The 26,408-nt window shown below is 47.8% G+C and overlaps 1 protein-coding gene and 1 long non-coding RNA gene across 3 annotated transcripts in view; both read right to left on the reverse strand.

Annotated features, from left to right (window-relative positions):
- LOC141094311 (oocyte zinc finger protein XlCOF8.4-like) overlaps positions 1 to 18,753 on the reverse strand; it is a 35,398-nt gene extending 16,645 nt beyond the window's left edge. For both annotated transcript variants that reach the window (XM_073580147.1, XM_073580146.1), the window contains exons 1-6: positions 18,394 to 18,753; positions 16,050 to 16,199; positions 15,741 to 15,920; positions 15,544 to 15,667; positions 15,366 to 15,460; positions 15,077 to 15,167 (exon numbers count right to left, since the gene is read on the reverse strand). In XM_073580147.1, coding sequence (XP_073436248.1) covers positions 15,077 to 15,167; positions 15,366 to 15,460; positions 15,544 to 15,667; positions 15,741 to 15,920; positions 16,050 to 16,121 — 562 coding nt within the window. In that variant the 5' untranslated portion in view covers positions 16,122 to 16,199; positions 18,394 to 18,753. The remainder of the gene's footprint in view (positions 1 to 15,076; positions 15,168 to 15,365; positions 15,461 to 15,543; positions 15,668 to 15,740; positions 15,921 to 16,049; positions 16,200 to 18,393) is intronic.
- A 1,634-nt stretch (positions 18,754 to 20,387) lies between these two features.
- Positions 20,388 to 26,408, reverse strand: part of LOC141094365 (uncharacterized) — a 30,063-nt gene continuing 24,042 nt past the window's right edge. Inside the window, exons 2-4 of the long non-coding RNA XR_012233032.1 lie at positions 21,993 to 22,109; positions 21,799 to 21,899; positions 20,388 to 21,299 (exon numbers count right to left, since the gene is read on the reverse strand). This is a non-coding gene — a long non-coding RNA (uncharacterized lncRNA). The remainder of the gene's footprint in view (positions 21,300 to 21,798; positions 21,900 to 21,992; positions 22,110 to 26,408) is intronic.

Raw genomic sequence — 26,408 nt, forward strand, 5'->3', positions numbered from 1 at the left:
TTTCAGGAGGTTCTCTGGATCCACTTTGGAAGAAACAGTGTCACAGTCCATGAGATTGGACCTATCCACTACACCATCAACGATTTTGGGAGTAAGTATATCTCTACCACTCTCAGAAGCAATAGCGCGGTGATATCATTATTCTTGTATACCAGTAGGTGAGAGGCATGCACAGAACCTGTCTCTTTATCACCTGCAGCTCTTTACATTAATCTATTGCGAGTTCTTGCACCATAATTTTTGAACCTAATACGTAGAAGCGTCAGTGTTTATTTATACCTGTAGAATTAGGGACAGTTAAGCTAGAAAGCCCTATTCAAATTGTGGCCATTGATAGAACACCATTTCTCAAAAATCTGGTTCAGTTAATTACAATGGGAGTTCACACTCAAGGTGGGGGTCTCTTCATATGGAATTAATCTTCTGTTATGTTTTGGACAATTTACCTGCTGAAATTGTGTTGGGTATTCCTCGGTTGAGTATGCATAATCCGATTGACTGAAATCTGAAAGATGTTGTCAAATGGGGTCCTTATTGTACTGAAAGAGGTCTAAAATCTGTGCAGGTTTGCTGTTAGTCTGGAGGGTCTTCTGGAGTACCTGAAAGACTTTGGAGATGTTTTTCTGGAAAAACGTCTGAGATCTTACTTAGTCATCGTCCCTATGACTGTGTCTATTAATCTCATTCCTAATGCCAAATTACCCAAGGCTTGTTTATATAACTTATTAAACAAAGTAAGAAGCCCACAGGAATTAATGGGTGCTTTAACTCTTGAAATACATTTGTCACAAAAAATGGTTAAAAATAACCAAAAAAAAAAAAAGTGTAACCTTTTAAGAATTTATTAACCCCTTCCTTACGGATGACGGAATAGTACGTCATTGGTAAGGATCCCCACTTTGAGGTGGGCTCCGGCGGTGAGCCCACCTCAAAGCAGCGACAGGTCAGCTGTTATGAACAGCTGACATGTGCCCGCAATAGGCGTGAGCGGAATTGCCGTCCACCCGTGCCTATTAACTAGTTAAATCCCACTGTTAAAGCCGACAGCGGGCATTTAAATAGCACTTCCGGCCACCGGGCTGGAAATGAGCTCATCGTCGACCCTCATCACGTGATAGGGGGTCGGCGTTACGTTGCCTGGACAACCACAGGTCTCAGAGACCTCTATGTTGTTCCAGGCAGATGGCTTTGAGCGCCGCCCGGTGGACGGCGCTCAAAGCACAGTAGTAAATCTGCTACATATGGGCGATCTGCTCATCGCCCATATGTAGCAGAGCCGATCGGGTTGTGCATGCTTCTAGCATCCTATGGAGGCTATTGAAGCATGCCACAAGTAAAAAAAATAAGGTTAAAAAAATTTAAAAAAAAAAAAAAAAAAACCTAAAAAAGTTCAAATCAGCCCTCTTTCGCTGAATAAAAATAAAATAATTAATAATAATAATAATAATAATAATAATAATAATAATAATATTAAAAATCCCACATACACATTAGGTATTGCCACATTCAGAATCGCCCAATCAATAAAAAAAAAAAGCATTAACCCGATAGCTAAACGGCGTAGCGAGAAAAAAGTTAAAAATGCCAGAATTACGTTTTATTGGTTGCCACGACATTGCATTAAAATGCAATAACAGACGATCAAAAGAACGCATTTGCACAAATGTGGTATCATTGAAAACGTCAGCCCGGCATGCAAAAAATAAGTCCTTACCCGACCCCAGATCACGAAAAATGGAGATGCTGTGGGTCTCAGAAAATTGCGCAATTTTTTTTTTTTAGCAAAATTTGGAATTTTTTTTCACCACTTAAGATAAAAAAGATCATAGACATGTTTGGTGTCTATGAACTTGTAATGACCTGGAGAATCATAATGGCAGGGCAGTTTTAGCATTTAGTGAACCTAGCAAAAAAAAGCCAAGCAAAAAACCAAGTGTGTGATTGCACTTTTTTGCAATTTCACAGCACTTGGAACCAATGGTGTCGTTTAAAAGTACAACTCGTCCCACAAAAAAACAAGCCCTCAGATGGCCATATTGACGGAAAAATAAAAGTTGATGATTCTGTGTTGAGTGGTCATCATGGGGTCACTGCCACCCAGAAGTCAGTTGTTAGACTCTTTTGGTGGTCCGCTATGAATAAGTATATTAGAGATTTTGTCAGCTTGTGAAACTTACGCACGCGCCAAAGTACAGCATTGCCGACCGGCAGGGGAATTGGCTGCTTTGCCAATTCCAAAAAGACCATGGACTCGTATGTCCATGGATTTCATTTCAGATTTACCTCTGTCTGGGGGGGGATGACTGCTATTTGGGTGGTAGTCGATCGTTTCAGCATACAAGCTCACTTCATCCCATTATCTGGGTTACCCAATGCTGAAACTCTCTCCAAACTGTTTATTATTCAGGTGGTACGATTGCATTGGATTCCTCTAAATATTGTATCTGATAGGGGTGTTCACTCCATCTCTAGATTTTGGAGGGCTTTCTGCAAAAAATTGGGGATTGATTTGTCCTTTTCCTCTGCTTATCACCGAAATTAACGGTCAGAGAGGGCAAATCAGTCATTAGAGCAAATTTTAAGATGTTTTGTCACCAATCAGCAGAAGATTTGTTCATCATTTCTTTCTCTGGCTGAGTTTGCCTTTAACAGTCGGGTTAATCAGTCCATGGGGACCTCGCTGTTTTTCTGCAATTACGGGTTTCATCCTCATTTTGTTGAGTTCTCCAGAATAAGTTCTGGGTGTCCTGGGGTGGATGCTATCATTCAAGAGCTGGGGGATGTCTGGAGGGAGGTTAAAAAGGACATGGGGTGGCTCAGCCTCAGCAGATGGCTGACAGGAGGCACTTGTCAGGGGGCCGCATTCAAAGTAGGAGATAAGGTATGGCTATCCTCTAAGAATATTAGGTTGAAGATAACCTCGCTGAAGTTGGGTCTTAGATTCATTGGTCTGTAGGAGATTCTGGAGGTGGCCAATCCAGTTGCCTTCCGATTAAAACTTCCTCGGTCTTTCCGTATTCCTAATGTGTTCCACAAGTCGTTTTTGAGGGAGTTTACTCCCCTGATCTATCTTCCTTGCCCCCACATCCTTCGGTGTCTATTGAGGGAAGCTTTGAATATGAGGTACAAAGGATCATCGATTCCCGAACAATCCAGAATTCCCTTCAATATCCGGTACATTGGAAGGGGTACAGACCTCAGGAACAGTCATGGGTCCAAGCTCATTCTGTAAGGGCTGATTGGTTGGTCTGGTCCTTTCATCTGAGGTTTCCTGGGAAACCTGGGGGTCCGGTGGCCCCCCTTGAAGAGAGGATACTGTCACGATCTCCACACTGTTCTTGTCTGCTATGCTACTATTGTATGGAGACTGTCAGTCTGTTTTGGTTGTACTGGGTCTGTGTTGCAATCATCTGTGTTCACTTCCCTTGATTAATCTTGTACTTAAGCATGATAGCTCCTGCATCCAGTGTCAATCGTACACTTGCTGCTGCCTGTGTAAGACTGATCCCTCTGTGCCGGACCCAGCCTGACTTTATTCCCTTTCTGGACTTGCACTCTTTTTTCCGCTGACCTGACTCCTCTTTTGCTTGCTCCCTGTAAACCGTCTTGTCTTTCTGGTTTTCCTGACCCCAGCTCGTGAATTGGAATGGGTCTCTGACTACCCCTTGTACTGCGCCATTTCCTCGACCTGACCTCGGATTGTTTGACCTCCCTTTACTTCAGTAAGTAGTATTATATTACTTTCTGTTATTGCAGTCTCTCTCTCTCCACTTCTGGGACTAATTATTACTATAGTGACTCGCGTCACAGTGAGGCTTAGAAAAAAAAATTACAGCCAGCAAAATGTCACCGGCAGTGGCGGCGCCGCCTGCGCAGTAGCACCTATAAGTTAGAGCTAGATGTTACTGGACAGGCGCCGCCGGTGTCATCTTGCTGGATGTAATTTTTTTCTAAGCATCACAACAGCCACAATATTATTGGCATTATCAACAATATCAAAACTATTATATGCATTACGTAAAATAGGGGGCAAGTCACTGAAGGATCAGGGACCTGTCATAAGCCAATACAGATGAATATGTAATCAGAGCACCACATAAAGCCCCGCCCACAGCTTCACCCCAGAGCACGAGAATCTCATTAACTGTAAACCACAAATAAAAGATTAAACAACAACTACAAGATGAATTTCATCACCAGGTATCAATGTAATCAGTATAATGGCGCCAACCTGACACTGTCTGTAGTTTACTGTGCACAATCTTGCTGACAGGTTCACTTTAAATTTAGATCTTAGGCATAAGGAAGTGGTGATGGAGAGCTTTTTCTTTTTAAGACTATCAGGGAGCTACAGACTCACATAAGTGAGGCAGGACGATCCCACCACAATCACACTATCATACAGAATGCACAGGTAAAAAATAGAGTAAAAAATTACGTTGCATCACCAACAACAATGTAATGAGGGGAGAACTACACCACTAAACCAGAGTTTCACTCATTTATGGTGGACTAAGAGTAGAGAAAGTATTAGTACTCCTCATTTCAGGAGAGATTCCTGCACAAACTGAATTCCTTAGGATTGAAAACATAATGGAGAATTTATGACGTGGAGTGAATCCATGAAGCCAGAGCTCGAGCCATGCCAATACATCTCCTGCAGGCGTGAATAAATGTATATTACAGCCATCAGCCATGCACAGCTTAGAGATATATCATGGCACAGGTATAATGTTTTTTTATGTAGTTTATCACAATCCCCCTTGAAGTTAGTACGTTTTAATACAAATTGAAAAGTCAGGATAAAGGGAAACTCTGTTATTGTACAGAAATTCACACTTAGCTTCATGTTGTCGATCATAAAAGCAAAGTTTGGCCAGAAAGACTGGACCTGGTCTTGTAGGGACCATATGAGACATTCAGCAGCACAGAAGGGAGAGAAGGGAGATTCATCCAATAAGATATCAGGATTCTAGGAAGCCAACAGCATCATTACCCTCCGCCTTCTGATACAGACCCATCATATTACTTTTCTTCAAGTGATTTTCTAACTTGTCCGCACATTCTACTTATGCTGTCATTTGCCTTTGTAGTTTACAGATCTGGGCAGATAACGGACAGAGTCTTCTAATCCCAGAGGGTAGGTGGATATTCCAGGTGGTAAGTTCTATAGAAAAGGGCTTAAAATGCCCAAAGCCATTTGAAAATTATTCAGAATTGAGAGTCCTCAGTGATACCTTTTAATGGATAACTGAGAAGATGGTAACACACTGCAAGCTTTCGAGGCTATTCAGGTCTCATCAGGCATTGACTAATACAAAATCTGAAGAATCACATATTTATGCACAACACAGCACAGAAAAAATGCAATAGATAAGACAAGTGACGTGAAGCAGAACTATGATTATGGGAGAGGGAGAAACAAATATGGGACCAGTTCATAGATAAGGGAGACAGGGCAAAAGCTTAGAACAAGGATGAATTCTCATCGTCACACAATAAGAGAAAAAAAAAGGATCTACCTGTGGCAAAATATTTTTGTATGCCTGATCACAGCACCATGGATATGAAATTACTGGTATTGAAAGGTAACTTCACATCTCAAAGAGAGAGAAGAGTCTGGGAGTACAAGCTTATGATGACCTTTGACACTCTCAATGCTGGAATGAATGTGTCGCGTGGATTTATGTCTTTTTACATCAATTAAGGAATTTGCTCCTAAGACCTTGTGTGGGCATCACAACACATTAGGAGACCTCAATAAGAGGACAATAAAACAGCCAGACTCCTTATCTATGAACTAGTCCAATATTTGTTTCTCCCTCTCCCATAATGATAGTTCTGCTTCACGTCACTTGTCTTATCTATTGCATTTTTTCTGTGCCTTGTTGTGCATAAATGCAGTATGTGACTCTTCAGAGTTTGTATTAGTCTAGCCTGATGAGGAGACCCGAGTAATCTCCAAAGCTTGCAATTTGTTACCATCTTTTCAGTTAGCCATTAAAAGGTATCAACCACTGAGGACTCTCAATTCTGAATATTTTTCTAACTACTGGCTAACACGGTTCAAAGATATACATTAGAGTTGAACGAAACGGGTCGAAAAATTTCAAAAGTCGCCGACTTTTGGCAAAGTCGGGTTTCATGAAACGAAACCCGACCCTAGGATGAGGTCGGCTACCAGGTCGGCGACTTACGCGCCAAAGTCACGTTTCAAAAGTTTGTTTTGCGCTCTTTCAGCCAATCAGGATCCACGGACACTGTGGGCAACGTGATGACATAGGCAGGGGTCACCACCATCTTTCAGAAGGGCATGCAAGTGATTGGCTTGCTTTGGTGGGCGTCACAGGGGTAATAAAAGGGCGTGCACGCCGCCCGCCATCTTACTTCTGCCGATCTTAGCATAGGGAGAGGTTGCTGCTGCTGATTCTGTAGGGAGAGCGTTAGGCAGGGAAGAAGAAAAAAAAAAAACTGCTTCTAGCGATTTTGCCTGTACAACACACCAGTCACAGTGTGTGCAGTGCAAGGGGAGGCTATATTGTGGTGGATCAGCGGTGTTGGTTGTTAGGCTGCCTTCTAAGGCTTCCTGACAGCTGCATTGCTGTTTACCCACTGCTCTGCAAACTGCTTTTTTAAAAGCAATCCCAATTTTTTCACACCATACAGCGGTGTACGCTCCTCACACAGTACCATGTAATGGCTGTTATCACAGCCACAGTGAAGCTGTGTGTCACTCTGTGAGAATAAGTCGAGGACATGTTCCGTTCTGACAGACCTGCACCTACTAGTTTTGTCTAGCTTTCAAACAGTTAAATATATTTGCTGTTTGATCACATTCAAAACTATAGAGAGACAGCGTGTGTCAGTCCGTATACTTAAAAAACACGGACCTTGACAATTTTACGTACACAGGACAGCCGTCTACGTGCACGCTCCTCTCAGTACCGTGTAATGGCTGTTATCACGGCCACAGTGAAGCTGTGTGTCACTGTGGAAGGATAAGTGGAGGACTTGTTCCGTTCTTACAGACCTACACTCTAGGGAGATTCCTATTCTGCCCAATTCTACATACACCTTGTAGTTTGTGATACACTAGCCAATTTCTGCCTGTGACATAGCGCTCTGATATTCAGTGGGCCTCACACAATCCAAAAGTGTCCAGTGTCCACAAGTGTGTGCAGAAATTCAAGATCTCCCCTGTCCTATAGACACCTTGTACCTTGTTTTACATTACTATATAGTTTGTTGGATTTTGTCTACATTTCTACAAAAAATGAGGGAGGCTGGTGGAAGAGGCCGTGGAGTTGGGCGGGGGTTGGCAGCTGGTAATGATGGTGTTGGTGGTGGATCTGATGGTAGTGGCAAGAGCAAAATAGGACCGAATGCAGGAGGTGTTGAGCCTGCGTCATCGTCTGGCTCCATAAGGCTTCGAAGGCTTAGTTTTCTAGGAGTTGGCAAACCGCTTTTAAAGCCAGAGCATCAGGAAAAAGTTTTGTCTTACATTGCTGACTCAGCCTCCAGCTCTATCGCCTCCTCTTCTGAAGTTGTAAAAAGTAAAAGCACTGAGTCGTCATTGGAGGCTCATGTTCTTGAACCACACCTTTCCTTGTGTCCTTCACCCCAACCAAAATTGAAGGATGACGCAGGCCATACTACTGATTACTCCATGGAGCTGTTTTCACATACCATGCCTGGATTATCAAGTGAAATGGTGAATTACCCAGGCCAAGATGAATCTGACATGGAGTGCACTGATGCACAGCCGCTGATGGATGATTCTGCTGGTACATTCACTCAGAGCACTACATTGTCCTCGCAGTGTACAGAGCCAGATTCTGACCCTGATGAGACTCAGGTGCCCCTTCCCGCACACTATACCACCATACACGGTGACACAGAGGAAGGTGCACATGACATTGAAGAGGAGGTGATGGATAACCCAGTTGTTGACCCAGATTGGCATCCATTGGGGGAATAGGGTGCTGCTTCCAATAGCTCAGATGAGGAGCATCCACAGCAGACATCGACATCGCAACAGCTGTTATCTGGCAGGCCCGGAGCACTCCAAAGACAGGTTCCAAAAATCAAAAGAGTTGCTGGACAGCTTGTCCAGAGGGTCAAAAGATCACAGCGTGCTAGGCCGCAAAATGTCTGCCAAAGTAGGAAGAGTGCAGTGTGGCACTTTTTTGAACAAAATCCTCATGATCAGGCCAAGGTTATCTGTAAGAAGTGCGCAAAGACCTTTAGCCGAGGGAAAAATTTGAATACCAGTTGCATGCTTAGACATTTAACCACCATGCACTTGCAAGCGTGGACACAACACCAAACCTCAAGTGCCACATGTGCAACTGATCACAACGAAGGTAGTCAGCAACGCTACATTGTTTCCCCCACTGTAAGCCCACCGGTTAGCACAGCAGCAAATGTTGAGGTGTCGTTGCAAGGCCACAGCAGTCAGGGAATCCCACTGTTATATCAACGAAAGACTGATTCTAGGCCATCAGAAAGAACACCAACTCCATCACCATCATCAACCCTCTCTCAGTCCGCCCTGTCCACCGCTACTTCCACCATATGCAGCTCTCAAGTCCAGCTCACCCTCCCAGACACTATGAGTAGGTCAAGAAAGTACTCAGTCTCTCATCCGCGTACACTGGGTTTGAACGCCCACATTGCCAAACTAATCTCGTTTGAGATGATGCCCTATCGGTTGGTGGAAAGCGTAGCTTTCCGCGAACTCATGGCCTATGCAGTACCACGCTATGACCTACCCAGTCGCCACTTCTCTCGCAAAGCCATCCCAGCCCTCCACCATCATGTAAAAGACCGCATTGTCCATGCACTCAAGCAGTCAGTGAGTGGAAAGGTGCACCTCACAACTGATGCATGGTCCAGTCGGCATGGCCAGGGCCGTTACGTGTCCATCACTGCGCACTGGGTTAATGTGGTGGATGCAGGGTCCACAGGGGACAGCGGTGGTGGGACAGTGCTGCCTAGCCCACGGTATAGGAAACAGTTGGCTGTAGGCGTTCGACCTTCCTCCTCCAGAAGCGAAAGCTCGTCCACAGAGCGCTGTCGTACGAGCACTCCATCTGCAGCTGCCACTGTTGCACACGAGGTGTCCCCCTATGGAGCAGTTAGTGGAAAGCGTCAGCAGGCTGTGTTGCAGATGATGTGTTTGGGCGACAGACACACCGCCGAGGTGCTGGCCGAGTACTTGAAGCGACAAACTGAGTCATGGCTGGGCAGTGTACATCTTGAGGCAGGCAAGGTAGTTAGTGATAACGGACGTAATTTTGTGGCAGCCATAGCCCTTTCAAAACTCAGCCACATACCTTGCTTGGCTCACACCTTGAACCTGGTGGTGCAGTGCTTCCTCAAAAATTATCCGGAGTTAACAGGCCTGCTCCAGAAGGTGCGAAGACTGTGCGCGCACATCCGCCGGTCGCCTGTACACTCCGTTCGTATGCAGAAGCTGCAGCGATTGCTCCACCTTCCCAACCACCGCCTCATTATCGACATTGCAACAAGGTGGAACTCCACCCTGCACATGGTGGAGCGGCTGTGCGAGCAGAGGCAGGCCATAATGCATTTGTGGGAGGATACACGGCCAGGCACTTTGAGAGCAGACATGGAGTTGACAGGTGTGCAGTGGTCGAAGCTGAAAGACCTCTGTAAAGTCCTTCAGTGTTTTGAGGAATGCACACGGCTGGCAAGCGCAGACGACGCCATCCTAAGCATGAGCATCCCACTTATGCGTCTGCTCATGCAAACTTTGACGCACCTTAAGGAGCAAGCGTCTGCAGCCAATGTTGATGAGGAGGAAGAGGAGGAGGGAATCCTTGATGACATTCAGCCAGTGTCTGCTCAGGGACCTCTCCTGGACGAGGTGGAGGAAGAAGAGGAGGAGGAGGAGGAGGAGGAGGAGGATGATGATGGGGATGATTACTTAGGGGAGGAGGATGCATCTCGTGGGGCAAGTGAAAATGTTGGCGTGGCAAGGTCTAGTACAGGGTTTGTGCGTGACTGGAGGGATGTGGATTTGCCAGAAAGTGCTCCTCCAACCAGCACTCGCAGTGCATCATTGACACCAGGAACATTGGCCCACATGTCAGATTATGCCTTGCAGATCCTAAAAAGGGACCCCTGCATTGCCAAAATGATGAACGATGACGACTACTGGTTGGCCAGCATCCTGGATCCACGCTATAAAGGCAAATTACAAAACATCATGCCACAGGAGAACCTTGACCTAATATTGGCTAATAAACCATCAACTCTGGTAAATCGGTTGCTTGAGGCATTCCCAGCACACAGCAGCGGTGATGGTTCTCACATGAGCCGTACGGGCCGGGGGCGGCTTGGCAGAGGTGTTCGTGGTGCACACAGCAGAGGTGGCGTTGGAGACAGGGGTTTCATGACAATGTTGTGGACTGATTTTTCAAGTACCGCTCACACAACTGGTAATACAGCATCGATAGAAAGTGACAGGAGACAGCAGTTGTCAACTATGGTTACAAACTACTTTTCCTCCCATATCGATGTTCTCCCACACAGGTCATTCCCCTTTGACTATTGGGCCGCTAAACTGGACACCTGGCCTGAATTGGCACAATATGCCTTACAGGAGCTCGCTTGCCCAGCTGCAAGTGTGCTATCGGAAAGAGTCTTCAGTGCAGCTGGATCAATCCTGACAGAAAAAAGGACACATCTGTCAACCCAAAATGTGGATGATCTAACCTTCATTAAAATGAACCATGCATGGGTTTCCAAGGATTTTGTCCCACCTTCCCCTGATGACACATAGGGTGACAGAAAAATGGCTTGCTTTGGTCCACCTCTTCCTGGGACTTGACCTATTTCGCCTTTTGCATCAGCTGAATGTCCAACATCAACATATGCCACTTTCTAAAACTCCCTAACTGTGCTGCCTCCCCCCCCATGGCCGGGGTCACCACCTAGCGCACGACACCGTGCGAGTGCCGTTGCCCTGGACAGGTGGGTAGGCAGACTCTTGGGCGCCGGCACTGGCACAGGGTCCCTCATAGTGCAATCAAGTGTCTCTGACGGTGGTGGTGGTGCACACCCGCCGTCAGACACCGCCGTACTATGAGGGGCCCAGTGCCAGTACCGACGCCAACGAGTGGGCCCCCCTTGCTTGGGCAGGGCCCCAGCATTTGCAATCTTTACCTCTCCCTGCTCCTCCGCTGTGTAGTCTGGGCCGTCAAATCCATACTGTGCCTGACACCGTCTGAGCCTGCCTCCTGATGTATAGACATATATTTTGAATGTGTACGCTATCCATACATGTTATCCGGGGATACGGTACCCTTTCTCACCTTTGTGCAATCACGTGCAAGCCATACTGGGCCTAACACCGTCTGAGCCTGCCTCCTGATGTATAGACATATATTTTGAATGTGTACGCTATCCATATGTTATCAGGGGATACGGTACCCTTTCTCACCTTTGTGCAATCACGTGTAATCCATACTGGGCGTGAGAACGGCTGGCGAGCTGTTAAGCAAGCTACAGCACCTGTGGTTTGCACACGTAAGTTTTTCATTTTTTCAGGAATGACGGTTAGGCCTAATTCCTGAACTGCGGTTGACCTGCACTTACTGGGAAATCATCGTTCACGGGTAATAATTGTAATCAGTGATCCCCATCACTAACGTTGTTCAGCGGGTTATCTGCACCTGTAAGCGACAAACGCTGGCCTTTTCAGTGTAGCGCACATGCAGCCACGGACATGTAAGGGCATGACACACCAGTTATTGGCCAATCTCATGTGCCAGAGCCTCACGTGTCCCTCTAGTAAGCCGGACTCGGACCGCGGGGCATGACAGAGTCTCGTTCGTTAACGGAATTAAGCTTGCAATGTGTGCATCTTTTCTGTAGCTGGCATGGTTGAGGTTTCCCAGGTGGAGTCGAATTTAACCGTAGGCTCCACTCCTGGTGGTGCTCTTCTGGACATTCCTTTAAGGTTCAGCTTTGCAACCATACTGCCCACGTAAAACAAACACTTTGCCTTCATGAACGCTGTTTGGAGGGTCATGACTAGTGGGAATAACGCCGCCCAATCAGTTAACCTGCTAGAGAGATCCTTCGTTGCTCCCAAGCATGACATCACACTCCCTAGGAGGAAGGTAATGCCACTGTAGCGACCGTACTCCTGGGGGCGACACAAGTGCACCGATGCCCAGCCACTGCTCGATGAATCTGCTGGTACATTGACCCAGACCACTACATTCCCCTTGCACGCTACACGGCCTGAATCTGACCCTGATGAAACTCAGGTTACCCTTCCCATATACAGTTCCATCTTACATGGTGACAAAGAGGAAGCTGCAGATGAAAGTGCAGGTTCGGCCCACCCGCCATCAGACACACCACCGTACTATCAGGGGCCCTGTGCCAGTGCCGTCGCCAACGAGTGGGCCCCCCCTGCTTGCTCAGGATCACAGCACTTGCAAGGTTGAAATACTGTGCAGCGAGATGGAAGATGGGGACGACGAGGAGTCCAGACTAGTACAGGGATTCCCTAGCGAGGAGACTTATTTGATTGTTTTCAATGTTGGGACAGCAATTTTTGGGGAACACTATACTCTGGAGAATGATAGATGGGGCCCACCATACACTGGAACATTCCAAAGGTGGACATCAGACACTGGAGCAGCATTTACAGGGCCCATTATACACTAGAGCATTAGAAATGGGGCCCATTATGTTTGGAGCATTATTTGGGCCCATAAGACAGTGGAGCTTCATCCATGGTGACCAACATATACTGTAGCATTATGTGGAGCTCATCATATACTGTTTCAAACATTATATGGGACCAATGATTCTGTATGGAGAAATAGATGGGCCTCGTCATGAGATGTAAAAAGTGAAGTATTTTTCATTGTACTATACCGCTATTTCTCTGCCGTATCGGAGCATGATGAGTTGTGGTATGTGTTAAAGGGGCGCTCTTTCGCCCAGGGCACATGAAAACCTGGAGCCAGCCCTACCCCCCACAACTTTAGCCAAATAACCCCCATTTTTCAGTGCGTAACTTGTATTATGAAGTTAATTAAGGTTGACAAGCTTAAGTAACTAGAATTGATGCTTTTGGCATTCAAATGGGCACTGTAGGTGTGTTTCCTGTCCTCCTCTCACTGCCGACTTTTATTCCCCATTGACTTACATTGGGTTTCGTGTTTCGGGACGACCCCGACTTTTCCCTATAATCGGCCGATCTTGCTCGACCCGACTTTTGGAAAAGTCGGGTTTCACGAAACGAAACTCGACCCTAAAAAACCAAAAGTCGCTCAACTCTAATATACATCTTTCCTGTATCAAAGCCATTTGATCAGTTTTGGGTAGAGGAGAATGTTGTAGTTGGCAGGCAAAAGGGTGAACATGGTAATAGGGCCTTCAGCCTATCGCTATCTTCTGGTACCTTCCCTTCTGCCTTCAAACATACCACCATCACACCCATCCTCAAAAAAACAAACCTTGACCCAACTGCTATGCCCATCTATTACCACATATTACTGCTCCCGTTTGCTTCAAAACACCTTAAACAGCATGTTCATGCTCAAATTTCCTCCCACCTCTGATCCAACTCTCTCCTTGACAACCTCCAATCTGGTTTCCGCCCCATTACTCCACCCAAACTGACCTGATCAAAATTACTAATGACTTACTCACAGCCAAAGCAAACAGACAGTTCTCCATCATCCTCCTTCTCGACCTGTCCTCTGCCTTCGACACAGTCGACCACTGCCTACGGCTACAGATTTTTTCTTCCCTTGGCATCAAAGACCTTGCCCGGTCCTGGATTGCCTCATACGTTTCCGACCATACATTTAGCGTTTCCCACTCCCACTTCATCAAGCCCTCTCTCTTTTGGAGTCCCTCAAGGCTCTGTCCTGGGGCCCCTACTTTTTTCCATCTATACCCTTGGCCTAGGACAACTCAAAGTTCCATGGCTTCCAGTACCACCTCTATGCAGACGACACTCAGATCTATCTCTCTGGCCCAGATGTCACCTCTCTGCTGTCCAGAATCTAGGAGTATCCATCAGCCATATCCTCCTTCACCTCTCGCATACTAAAACTCAGTGTAGACAAAACCGAACTCATCCTCCTTCCTCCATCTCACGTATCTCCCCTACTTGATATATCTATTATGGTAAACAGCATCACACCCTGTCCTTCAAACCACACATCCAAACTCTTGCCACCTCCTGTCACCCCCAAATCAAAAATATTTCCAGAATCCGTCTCTTCCTCAGCCCTCAATCTACTAAAACTCTTATGTATGCCCTCTTCCTCTCCCGCCTTGATTACTGCAACACCCTCATCTGTGGCCTCCTCGCTAACTCTAGCACCACTCCAGTCAGTCCTCAACACTGCTGTCCGACTAATCCACCTTTCTCCTCGCTACTCTCCTGTTTCTCCCCTCTGCAACTCCCTCCACTGGCTCCTAATTCCCCAACGAATCCAGCTCAAACAACTAACACTGACCTACAAAGCAATCTACAACCTGTCCCCTCCCAATATCTCTGAACTAATCTCCCATTATGTTCGATCTACCCAAGACCTCCTACTCTCCTCCACTCTTATTCGGTCCTCACACAACCGCCTCCAAGATTTCTCCCGAATATCCCCCATCCTCTGGAATTCCACGCCTCAACACATCCGATTGGCCACCACCCTCGGATCCTTCAAACGGAACCTGAAAACCCATCTCTTCAGGAAAGCTTACAGCCTGCAATAACCATTTTGCCTCTTCACCACCAACCGAGGTGCCGCACCCTCGACCTTCTGTCGCTTCTCATTATCCTGTAGAATGTAAGTCCGCAAGGACAGGGTCCTCTCCCCTCTGGACCAGTCTGCCATAGAAAATTTGTTTACTGTAAGCGATAGCTATAACTTTGTATGTAACCGCTTCTCATGTAGAGCACTATGGAATTAATGGCGCTATATAAATAATAATAATAATAATGACTAAACCATCGATAAAGCAGCCAGCCGCTGATTGAGAATAATCTGTGACTTCTCTGCATTTAGCGGTTACTACTCACCTGGGTAGTCATATGTGGGAATCTCCTCTTTACACCACTCAACAACCCTCACATATGTCTCTGCAGTATTAATATGGGTCAGATCTTCACCCTGAAACAAATATTGTAAAAGTCACAGACAGATGGAGAAGTCACATCTATGATCAGCTCTAATACTGCCATCTCCACCGCTCTCATTACACAAATTTAAAACATATAACACTGATGGATAAAACAAGACTCAGCACAAGACCTTCAAAACCGACTACACATCATAGGTGAGATCTCATGACACCTTCTCTCCATCTACCTGATGATCCTGAGGAACATTGGGATCTTCTTGTTTACAGTCTTGTGGAAGAAGACGGGGACATCTCTCTGGTGTTGTCCTCTTACTGGATAGAACTGGAGGAAACACATACAGGGACTGAATTCATTCTTTACATACAGATAATTATAGGCCATGTGTATTTAGTCCTGTCTATTACCTGGTGATGTGAGGGGCTGGGGAACCTCCATCATGACGTCCTTGTACACATCTTTGTGTTCTTCTAAATACTCCCACTCCTCCATGGAGAAATAGACCGAGACATCCTGACACCTTATAGGAACCTGGCACATACAATGATACCATCATCCCCTGATCCCTTTATAGCGTTACTGTATAATTTCCCAGCAGTGTCACCTCTCCAGTCAGCAGCTCAATCATCTTGTAGGTGAGTTCTAGGATCTTCTGACCATCGACCTCCTCATACATCAGGAGGTGAGGTGGAGGCCCTGTGATTGGGCTCAGGGGTCTTCCCCATCCCTCAGACACAGGGTCCTGACTGCACTCACTAGAGGTCTTCTTCACCACTGTGTAATCCTGGTTATGGAGAGACACATTAATAAATCTCACTACAGACATTTCCAGAGTCCTCACCTCTCCAGTTCTGTCCATCTGTTATTCCCATAGATAAGAATGATGTAATGTGACGTCATCAGAATCTCTCACCTCTCCAGTAAGCCGGAAGAGGATCTCTAGGGTGAGGTGTAATATCCTCTCCGCCACCTTGTCTCTGTCCATATCGATCCCTTAATGGGTAAATCAGGAAAATTCTCTTATGTAGAAGATCTTCACTGAGGGATCCGATATTGTAGAGATCTGAATGAGAAGATGAGCCGATGTAACATCATAAAAATCCTGTGTAATACAATTACTGGAGATAATAAGGGAAACATAAGAGGAAATTATTTTACAGTATTTAGTTTCTTCTTTACATCTACTAATAAAACCTATATATTTAGGCCACAGACAACAAGCAGTTTCTTCCTCAGAGTCGGCAGCTGAATAAGTTTCTCATAGACTCATCTTCCATAACGCTAATTCTCGTCTCATTACCGACACTGGAATCGGCATTAGCAATACTGCAGGAGATATTCATTACACGTGACAGGAGAAATAACTACTTCATGATGAGGACGACATCTTCATCTTCTACTACGGCTCTAGAAACATATTTGGCCAGAGTCCGTCACTGACTCCATCCCCACCGGCCGTCTATATGAAGGTTTCCCGTCTTCCCCGCACTGGAATCTTCTATCATGTTAGATCTCAGCTCTGATTCACACACAGAAGTTTGAGGCTTATATAAAAGATTTTTTGTTCCCACAAACACCAAGGACAGAAATGATCTGATCCCAAAGTCTCCATGTACAGTGATTTATGGGGTTTATTTCAGGCCTTAGGCTTTCCTATATTACAAGAAAAACACCAGAAAAAAAGCAGATATAAAAAGGTTTCTAACGAAAATTGGCTCCAACAATTCTTGCGGAAAAAAACAAAAAACAAACCAGAAAACACATTTTATTTTTTCACACAATAAACAATTGTTTAAAAAAAATTAACTGTTTTAGTCCTGCGTACCTTTCTATAGGTGATTTTGTGTGACCCTTGTAAATAACTAGCTATTGCGCCTGCGCATATTTTCTATTTATGTGATCCATCTAAGATACGCAAGCGCATTAAAAACACAATTTTGGTTCAATAGATACCTTTCGGTATTTTACTTTATATTATCGCAACTTTATTGTGCGCAAGCGCAGCTCTCGGATGACGCTCTATATATCACCGTTACGCTGTGTTGTTCATTTTGAGAGCGCAAGCGCACTTGTTACTCGACCCCGAGTAAGGAAGACTTCCGGGTGCGCTGCCATGCGCCTCTGTAATACATCTGATGTCGCGATACATGAGAGTCTGGGCAGCGGGCACTTCCGGGTGACGCGCCATACATCACCGCCATTTAATGTTGTTTACTTTGGGCGCGCAGGCGCACTTGGTGTTTGACCCTGAGCAGTGTGCATTTCCGGGAAAGCTACCACACGCCACCGTTATGTCTCCTATCACCTTTACGCCACAGGCCACCAGCTGGTAAAGATCTAATAGTAATTATTTGGGTTTAAATAGCTGTATACAACAGAACCAGACACATCCACCTTGAGAAAGACACTCTAGGTGTCGGAACGCGTGGGTCTCCATATACTACTTTGGCTGCATGAATATATCCCAGATGACGGGGCGACTGTGACTTCTCTTGACTGACTGGTCTGCGGTGATGTATTAGTTTATTTTCCTGCATTTGAGCCACCAGTACTTTATCATCAGGATCTCCTTTAATTCAGGACACTTGTGTCTGAGCTTCTAGTGGGAGTCTATTGAGGGGCTTGAATTACTCATCTTTTGCATATATATATATATATATATATATATATATATATATATATATATCAGAATTATGTTTTTGTGATTATAACTTATATCTGCTCAGGACATTTGAACTTGAGATATAGCAGGAAATCATGGGTGGCTTAAGTAATCTATTTGCCGGTCATTAATTAGCTTTTCGTTTTTTCTATGTTTACTGGGTCATATTAGCAGCTTGACTATATGATTTGTTTCTAATACAATAATAAAATATTGGCAGCCAGTGGTTATCTAATATTGACCATCTTCTATGAAATTTTCTCGGTGACCACATTTATTGGTTTTTAAATAGTTTTAAATTGTGTGACTTTTTGGTTTTTGTAAACAATAAAATATATATTTCTCTAAATACATTTGTACTTTGTGTGGTGATCCTACAAATTTGCATGGTCTTTTTCCTCATATTGCTTAGGCCTCAGACGATAGATGTACACTGCAGGTGCGGCTGCAACTAAAACCCTGGCAGTTTAACCACTTGCTGCAAACATGGCATCTCAGAAGGTGTGACTGAGTCCGGCTGAATGTCCCTCCACCCCCCCCCCCCCCCCCCCAAGTACTCGATAGTATGGGGCGGCCTAGTTACTACGATACTTACATGCCTAATAATGGTGTCTGTGATAAAGAAACTTGGCGCTCAACTTTTGAAGATATGAGGCAATTGTAACGCAGTCAAAACTGTAGAACAGTATCCAGATGTTTCAGTCAGTGACCTTCATCAGTGTACTGACAATGGAAAGAAAGAATGCAAACGAAATAATGAAATCAAACATAATAAAATAAAACATAATAATAAAGAGGATAAGAAAAAATGTGTCGTATTGTAAGTCACACGGAGAGTGGTAACCCCTCAAAACTTGTGACAACCCAATAATAGAGAGATAAAATGGAGCCTACAGCACTGACCTCCACCCGCAGAGCCGCACTCCACATAGAGAATAATGGAGCCTCCAGCACCGACCTCCACCCGCAGAGCCGCACTCCACATAGAGAATAATGGGGCCTCCAGCACCGACCTCCACCCGCAGAGCCACACTCCACATAGAGAATAATGGAGCCTCCAGCACCGACCTCCACCCGCAGAGCCGCACTCCACATAGAGAATAATGGGGCCTCCAGCACCGACCTCCACCCGCAGAGCCACACTCCACATAGAGAATAATGGAGCCTCCAGCACCGACCTCCACCCGCAGAGCCACACTCCACATAGAGAATAATGGAGCCTCCGGCACCGACCTCCACCCGCAGAGCCGCACTCCACATAGAGAATAATGGAGCCTCCAGCACCGACCTCCACCCGCAGAGCCGCACTCCACATAGAGAATAATGGAGCCTCCGGCACCGACCTCCACCCGCAGAGCCGCACTCCACATAGAGAATAATGGAGCCTCCAGCACCGACCTCCACCCGCAGAGCCGCACTCCACATAGAGAATAATGGAGCCTCCAGGACCGACCTCCACCCGCAGAGCCACACTCCACATAGAGAATAATGGAGCCTCCAGCACCGACCTCCACCCGCAGAGCCGCACTCCACATAGAGAATAATGGAGCCTCCAGCACCGACCTCCACCTGCAGAGCCGCACTCCACATAGAGAATAATGGAGCCTCCAGCACCGACCTCCACCCACAGAGCCGCACTCCACATAGAGACTAATGGAGCCTCCAGCACCGACCTCCACCCGCAGAGCCGCACTCCACATAGAGAATAATGGAGCCTCCAGCACTTACCTCCACCCGCAGAGCCGCACTCCACATAGAGAATAATGGAGCCTCCAGCACCGACCTCCACCTGCAGAGCCGCACTCCACATAGAGAATAATGGAGCCTCCGGCACCGACCTCCACCCGCAGAGCCGCACTCCACATAGAGAATAATGGAGCCTCCAGCACCGACCTCCACCCGCAGAGCCGCACTCCACATAGAGAATAATGGAGCCTCCGACACCGACCTCCACCCGCAGAGCCGCACTCCACATAGAGAATAATGGGGCCTCCAGCACCGACCTCCACCCGCAGAGCCGCACTCCACATAGAGAATAATGGAGCCTCCAGCACCGACCTCCACCCGCAGAGCCGCACTCCACATAGAGAATAATGGAGCCTCCGGCACCGACCTCCACCCGCAGAGCCACACTCCACATAGAGAATAATGGAGCCTCCAGCACCGACCTCCACCCGCAGAGCCGCACTCCACATAGAGAATAATGGAGCCTCCAGCACTGACCTCCACCCGCAGAGCCGCACTCCACATAGAGAATAATGGGGCCTCCAGCACCGACCTCCACCCGCAGAGCCGCACTCCACATAGAGAATAATGGAGCCTCCAGCACCGACCTCCACCCGCAGAGCCGCACTCCACATAGAGAATAATGGAGCCTCCGGCACCGACCTCCACCCGCAGAGCCGCACTCCACATAGAGAATAATGGAGCCTCCGGCACCGACCTCCACCCGCAGAGCCGCACTCCACATAGAGAATAATGGAGCCTCCGGCACCGACCTCCACCCGCAGAGCCGCACTCCACATAGAGAATAATGGAGCCTCCAGCACTGACCTCCACCTGCAGAGCCGCACTCCACATAGAGAATAATGGAGCCTCCAGCACTGACCTCCACCCGCAGAGCCGCACTCCACATATATGGCTGCTCTGTGTGCACAGGACCTGTGATGAGGTCACAGGAGGGGAGGAGTCAGGGGTCACATGATCAGGGGCCTCAGTGTGTGCAGGACTCTGCTGTGCTGGTTGTCATGGTGCTGGATGAGGGGAAGTTTATGTGTGGGGTCAGGAGGGGTTTACAGGGTGTTTGTAGCAGAGCCGTGTGTGTACGAGGTTTGCGGAGTGGAGCGATGCGTTTGCGAGGTGTACAAAGCAGAGCTGTTCATGTATGTAGCGCATGGAGTGGAGTCATGAGTACGAGTTGTATGTACTGGAGCCGTGTGTGTATGAGGTGTACGGAGCGGAGCCGTGTGTGTATGAGGTGTACGGAGTGGAGCCGTGTGTGTATGAGGTGTACGGAGCGGAGCCGTGTGTGTTCGAGGTGTACGGAGTGGAGCCGTGTGTGTACGAGGTCTATGGAGCAGAGCCGTGTGTGTACGAGGTCTATGGAGCAGAGCCGTGTGTGCACGAGGTGCAGGGCCGGATTAAGGTTGGTGGGGGCCCCTGGGCAGAAAATCTGGTGGGGGCCCCCATATCATTAACATTTTAGCCATAACAGTAGAGCGCGAACTGTAGCACTCAGATGTACAATCTAATCTTATCCTCTTGTTCTGCCACATTCAGATTTACAGTACTACAATAGAGATACAGTCCAGGATAACTCAAAGCAGTCCAATTATAGACAGAAAGAGTTACTCACATTTTTTTTATTGAACCCAATGTTAAGACAGCCAAGGAATAATAAAAATGCAGAAAGGGAAAGTTTTCACCGGCAGCAATTGTTGCTAACTACTGTATAACAATATGCTCTCTATTGTATTATCTCCGGAGTAGTGGCTTGCTCTCCTATAGTAAGAGAAGAAAAAGAAGCATTCTTTGAATACAGGTCTGTTGGCTGAAGGAGGATATATCACCTGTCTTAATGTGCCTGTGAGCATCTCCAAGTACAAGGGGGAGGTGTTAGCGATCGAAAACATGCTTTATATAAAAGTGTGTACAGATAAAAGCTTAAGTAAATGTATACATTACAAGCTTTACTGTATTTTTTCCCACAATGATGTATGATTTTGTCTGGCTCTCTTGCTTTCCACATAATATAACAATTTCAAAGCATCTTTTCCCATAACTCTGAATTGTACTTTTTCTGTAATACCTCTTAGAAAGTCGTGAATAAATTGACAACTAAGTTTTACCACCCCCTGTCAAATCTCTGTATCCAACACATGTCTGTCATCAGATTGCAGAGCTCCAGGGGAAAATTAACATAAAGAATAAGTAAAATGTCAACATTAGTACCAGCATTAAATGCAAAAATTTTTATATGTGCCTTAAAAATTTCACTTACCCATCATATAATGAAATAGAGTACGTTGAGAAGGATCATATGAACTCTATCCATCAAACATCCAATGATTCTTGTAGTAACCTCAAAACACAACTTGTATGCTATAAGGAAATGAAAATTATAAAAAGTTAAAATAATCATCATTAGAATGGAATGGATATATGAGCAGACTAGAACTTTGCAGCTTTGCTTACCTAACAGTTATTCTCCATGTATAATTTAAGATGTATATATCCAGGTAATCCAAGATGTATGATAACAGATTTGATGCCACGAACAGAACACCCATAATGTATTAAACATAAACGGAACTGAAAAAAAAAGAAGGGGTTAAACGCATGTTTTTACTTATGTTAAAGTGATTAAAGGGGTTGTGCTGTCTCCCCTGCTTCTGACTGCTCTACAGCATACCATATCTGAGCTTTTAAGGATGTACATATCATATTTGATCACAATGTGAGCATAGTTTTACAAACCTTTTGGAACATTTAGGAAGGCCAAAGTACTGGAAACTTAGAGGTGAACTTTTCTTGATTTTTTCATAGCAAATTCTTGAATCAGATCTGAAAAGTCTAGCTCTTCAAGAATGTCATGTTCAATACTTAACAAGCAAAGGTGGGATAGACGTTCCTGGCCCATTGTACTGCGAAGTCTGTTTTTAATTAGCTTCATTTTGGAGAATGATCTCTCTCCACTGCAATTGGTTACCATCAAGACCAAATACATTCTCAAAAGAATTTCAATATTTGGGAATGTACTCTTGAAAGGGTCCTTTAGCACCATTTTATACAGGGACGGCATCATATATAACTAGAGAGGATGGTACGTAATAAGGGATGGTGTTATACATAATAAAAGAGGAAACTATGTAACTAAGGATGGTGTTATACAGAATTAGTGAGTACACTATATACTAAGGGACTGTGTTAGACATAATAAGCGATAATGTCTTCCTCCACCTCCCCCTGTTCCTAAGGCCATTATAAGTCCGGGAGTCCCCCTTCCTCCCATCCCAATCCCCCACACCCCTCATTGTCCTCCTCCCCTCGCATCCCATTATTGTCCTCTCCCCCACCTCCATCATTTTCTTCTCCACCACTATCTTTGCTTTCTCCCCCACCACTCCCATCATTGCCCATTCCACCACCTCCATCATTTCCTCCTCCTCCACCACCCCCATTTATTGCCCTTTCCACCACCACCATCATTGCATTCTCACCCACCACCCCATCATTGCCCTCTCGACCATCACCCCATCATTGTCTTCTCCCCATCACTGCCTTCTCCATCACCCCATCACTGCTTTCTCCCCATCACTCCCATCATTGCCTGCTCCATCACCCCATCACTCCCATCATTGTCTGCTCCATCACCCCATCACTGCGTTCTCCATCACCCCATCACTGCCTTCCCCCATCACTCCCATCATTGCCTGCTCCATCACTCCCATCATTGCCTGCTCCATCACCCCATCATTGCCTGCTCCATCACCCCATCACTGCCTGCTCCATCACCCCCATCATTGTCTGCTCCATCACCCCATCATTGTCTGCTCCATCACCCCATAATTGCCTGCTCCATCACCCCATCACTCCCATCATTGTCTGCTCCATCACCCCATCATTGCCTGCTCCATCACCCCCATCATTGCCTGCTCCATCACCCCATCACTGCCTTCTCCATCACCCCATCACTGCCTGCTCCATCACCCCCATCATTGCCTGCTCCATCACCCCATAACTCCCATCATTGCCTGCTCCATCACCCCATCACTGCCTTCTCCATCACCCCATCACTGCCTGCCCCATCACCCCATCATTGCCTGCTCCATCACCCCATAACTCCCATCATTGTCTGCTCCATCACCCCATCACTGCCTGCTCCATCACTCCCATAATTGTCTGCTCCATCACCCCATCATTGCCTGCTCCATCACCCCCATCACTCCCCTCATTGCCTGCTCCATCACCCCATCACTGCCTTCTCCATCACCCCCATCATTGTCTGCTCCATCACCCCATCACTGCCTGCTCCATCACCCCCATCATTGCCTGCTCCATCACCCCATCACTGCCTTCTCCATCACCCCCATCATTGTCTGCTCCATCACCCCATCACTGCCTGCTCCATCACCCCCATCACTGCCTGCTCCATCACCCCCATCACTGCCTGCTCCATCACCCCCATCACTGCCTGCTCCATCACCCCATCACTGCCTTCTCCATCACCCCCATCATTGTCTGCTCCATCACCCCATCACTGCCTGCTCCATCACCCCCATCATTGTCTGCTCCATCACCCCATCACTGCCTGCTCCATCACCCCCATCATTACCTGCTCCATCACCCCATCACTGCCTTCTCCATCACCCCCATCACTGCCTGCTCCATCACCCCATCACTGCCTGCTCCATCACCCCCATCACTGCCTGCTCCATCACCCCCATCACTGCCTGCTCCATCACCCCCATCATTGCCTTCTAGACCATCACTCCCATGTCCCATCACTGCCTCTGCCTGCTCCATCATACACACAGATATACACACACACAGACACCGACATACATACATACATACGTACACTGATACACACATACATACACACACAAGACACCACCTCTCTCCTCTCACCTGTCCTCCGCAGCATCGCCAGCGCTTCCTCCCTCACACAGCAGTGGCCGCTGAATGATGACGTGTGAAAACAGGAAGCGCGGCCTCCGGGCAGGAAGCAGGACGGACCCTTGCCGGCCGCTCCGTTCCTGCTATTCACTGACGGCGTCTAATATTTATCCTCGCGCTGCGTTGGCGGTCGCTGCCCAGTGGTGGGGGCCCCCTTAGAAGCTCTTGTGGTGGGGGCCCCAGGGCTGAAGCCCCGCCTGCCCCTCCTATAATCCGGCCCTGACGAGGTGTACGGAGCGGAGCCGTGTGTGTACGAGGTGTACGGAGCCGAGCCATGTGTGTACGAGGTGTATAGAGCGGAGCCGTGTGTACGAGGTGTACGGAGCGGAGCCGTGTGTGTACGAGGTGTACGGAGCGGAGCCGTGTGTGTACAAGGTGTACGGAGCGGAGCCGTGTGTGTACGAGGTGTACGGAGCGGAGCCGTGTGTGTACGAGGTGTATAGAGCGGAGCCGCGTGTACGAGGTGTACGGAGCGGAGCCGTGTGTGTACGAGGTGTACGGAGGGGAGCCGTGTGTGTACGAGGTCTACGGAGCAGAGCCGTGTGTGTACGAGGTGTATAGAGCGGAGCCGTGTGTGTACGAGGTGTACGGAGCGGAGCCGTGTGTGTACGAGGTGTACGGAGCGGAGCCGTGTGTGTACGAGGTGTACGGAGCGGAGCCGTGTGTGTACGAGGTGTACGGAGCGGAGCCGTGTGTGTACGAGGTGTACGGAGCGGAGCCATGTGTGTACGAGGTGTACGGAGCGGAGCCGTGTGTGCACGAGGTGTACGGAGCGGAGCCGTGTGTGCACGAGGTGTACGGAGCCGAGCCGTGTGTGTACAAGGTGTATAGAGCGGAGCCGCGTGTACGAGGTGTACGGAGCGGAGCCGTGTGTGTACGAGGTGTACGGAGGGGAGCCGTGTGTGTACGAGGTCTACGGAGCAGAGCCGTGTGTGTACGAGGTGTATAGAGCGGAGCCGTGTGTGTACGAGGTGTACGGAGCGGAGTCGTGTGTGTACGAGGTGTACGGAGCGGAGCCGTGTGTGTACGAGGTGTACGGAGCGGAGTCGTGTGTGTACGAGGTGTACGGAGCGGAGCCGTGTGTGTACGAGGTGTACGGAGTGGAGCCGTGTGTGTACGAGGTGTACGGAGCGGAGCCGTGTGTGTACGAGGTGTACGGAGCGGAGCCGTGTGTGTGCGAGGTGTACGGAGCGGAGCCGTGTGTGTGCGAGGTGTACGGAACGGAGCCGCGTGTGTACGAGGTGTACGAAGGGGAGCCGCATGTGTACGAGGTGTACGGAGCGGAGCCGCGTGTGTACGAGGTGTACGGAGCGGAGCCGCGTGTGTACGAGGTGTACGGAGCGGAGCCGCGTGTGTACGAGGTGTACGGAGGGGAGCCGTGTGTGTACGAGGTGTACGGAGCGGAGCCGTGTGTGTGCGAGGTGTACGGAGCGGAGCCGTGTGTGTGCGAGGTGTACGGAGCGGAGCCGCGTGTGTACGAGGTGTACGGAACGGAGCCGCGTGTGTACGAGGTGTACGAAGGGGAGCCGCGTGTGTACGAGGTGTACGGAGCGGAGCCGCGTGTGTACGAGGTGTACGGAGCGGAGCCGCGTGTGTACGAGGTGTACGGAGCGGAGCCGCGTGTGTACGAGGTGTACGGAGGGGAGCCGCGTGTGTACGAGGTGTACGGAGCGGAGCCGCGTGTGTACGAGGTGTACGGAACGGAGCCGCGTGTGTACGAGGTGTACGAAGGGGAGCCGCGTGTGTACGAGGTGTACGGAGCGGAGCCGCGTGTGTACGAGGTGTACGGAGCGGAGCCGCGTGTGTACGAGGTGTACGGAGCGGAGCCGCGTGTGTACGAGGTGTACGGAGGGGAGCCGTGTGTGTACGAGGTGTACGGGGCGGAGCTGTGTGTACGAGGTGTACGGAGCAGAGCCGTGTGTGTACGAGGTG

Source organism: Dendrobates tinctorius, unplaced genomic scaffold (genome assembly GCF_039654945.1).
Source record: "Dendrobates tinctorius isolate UK_male_01 unplaced genomic scaffold, ASM3965494v1 ptg000063l, whole genome shotgun sequence".
Taxonomy (NCBI): domain Eukaryota; kingdom Metazoa; phylum Chordata; class Amphibia; order Anura; family Dendrobatidae; genus Dendrobates; species Dendrobates tinctorius.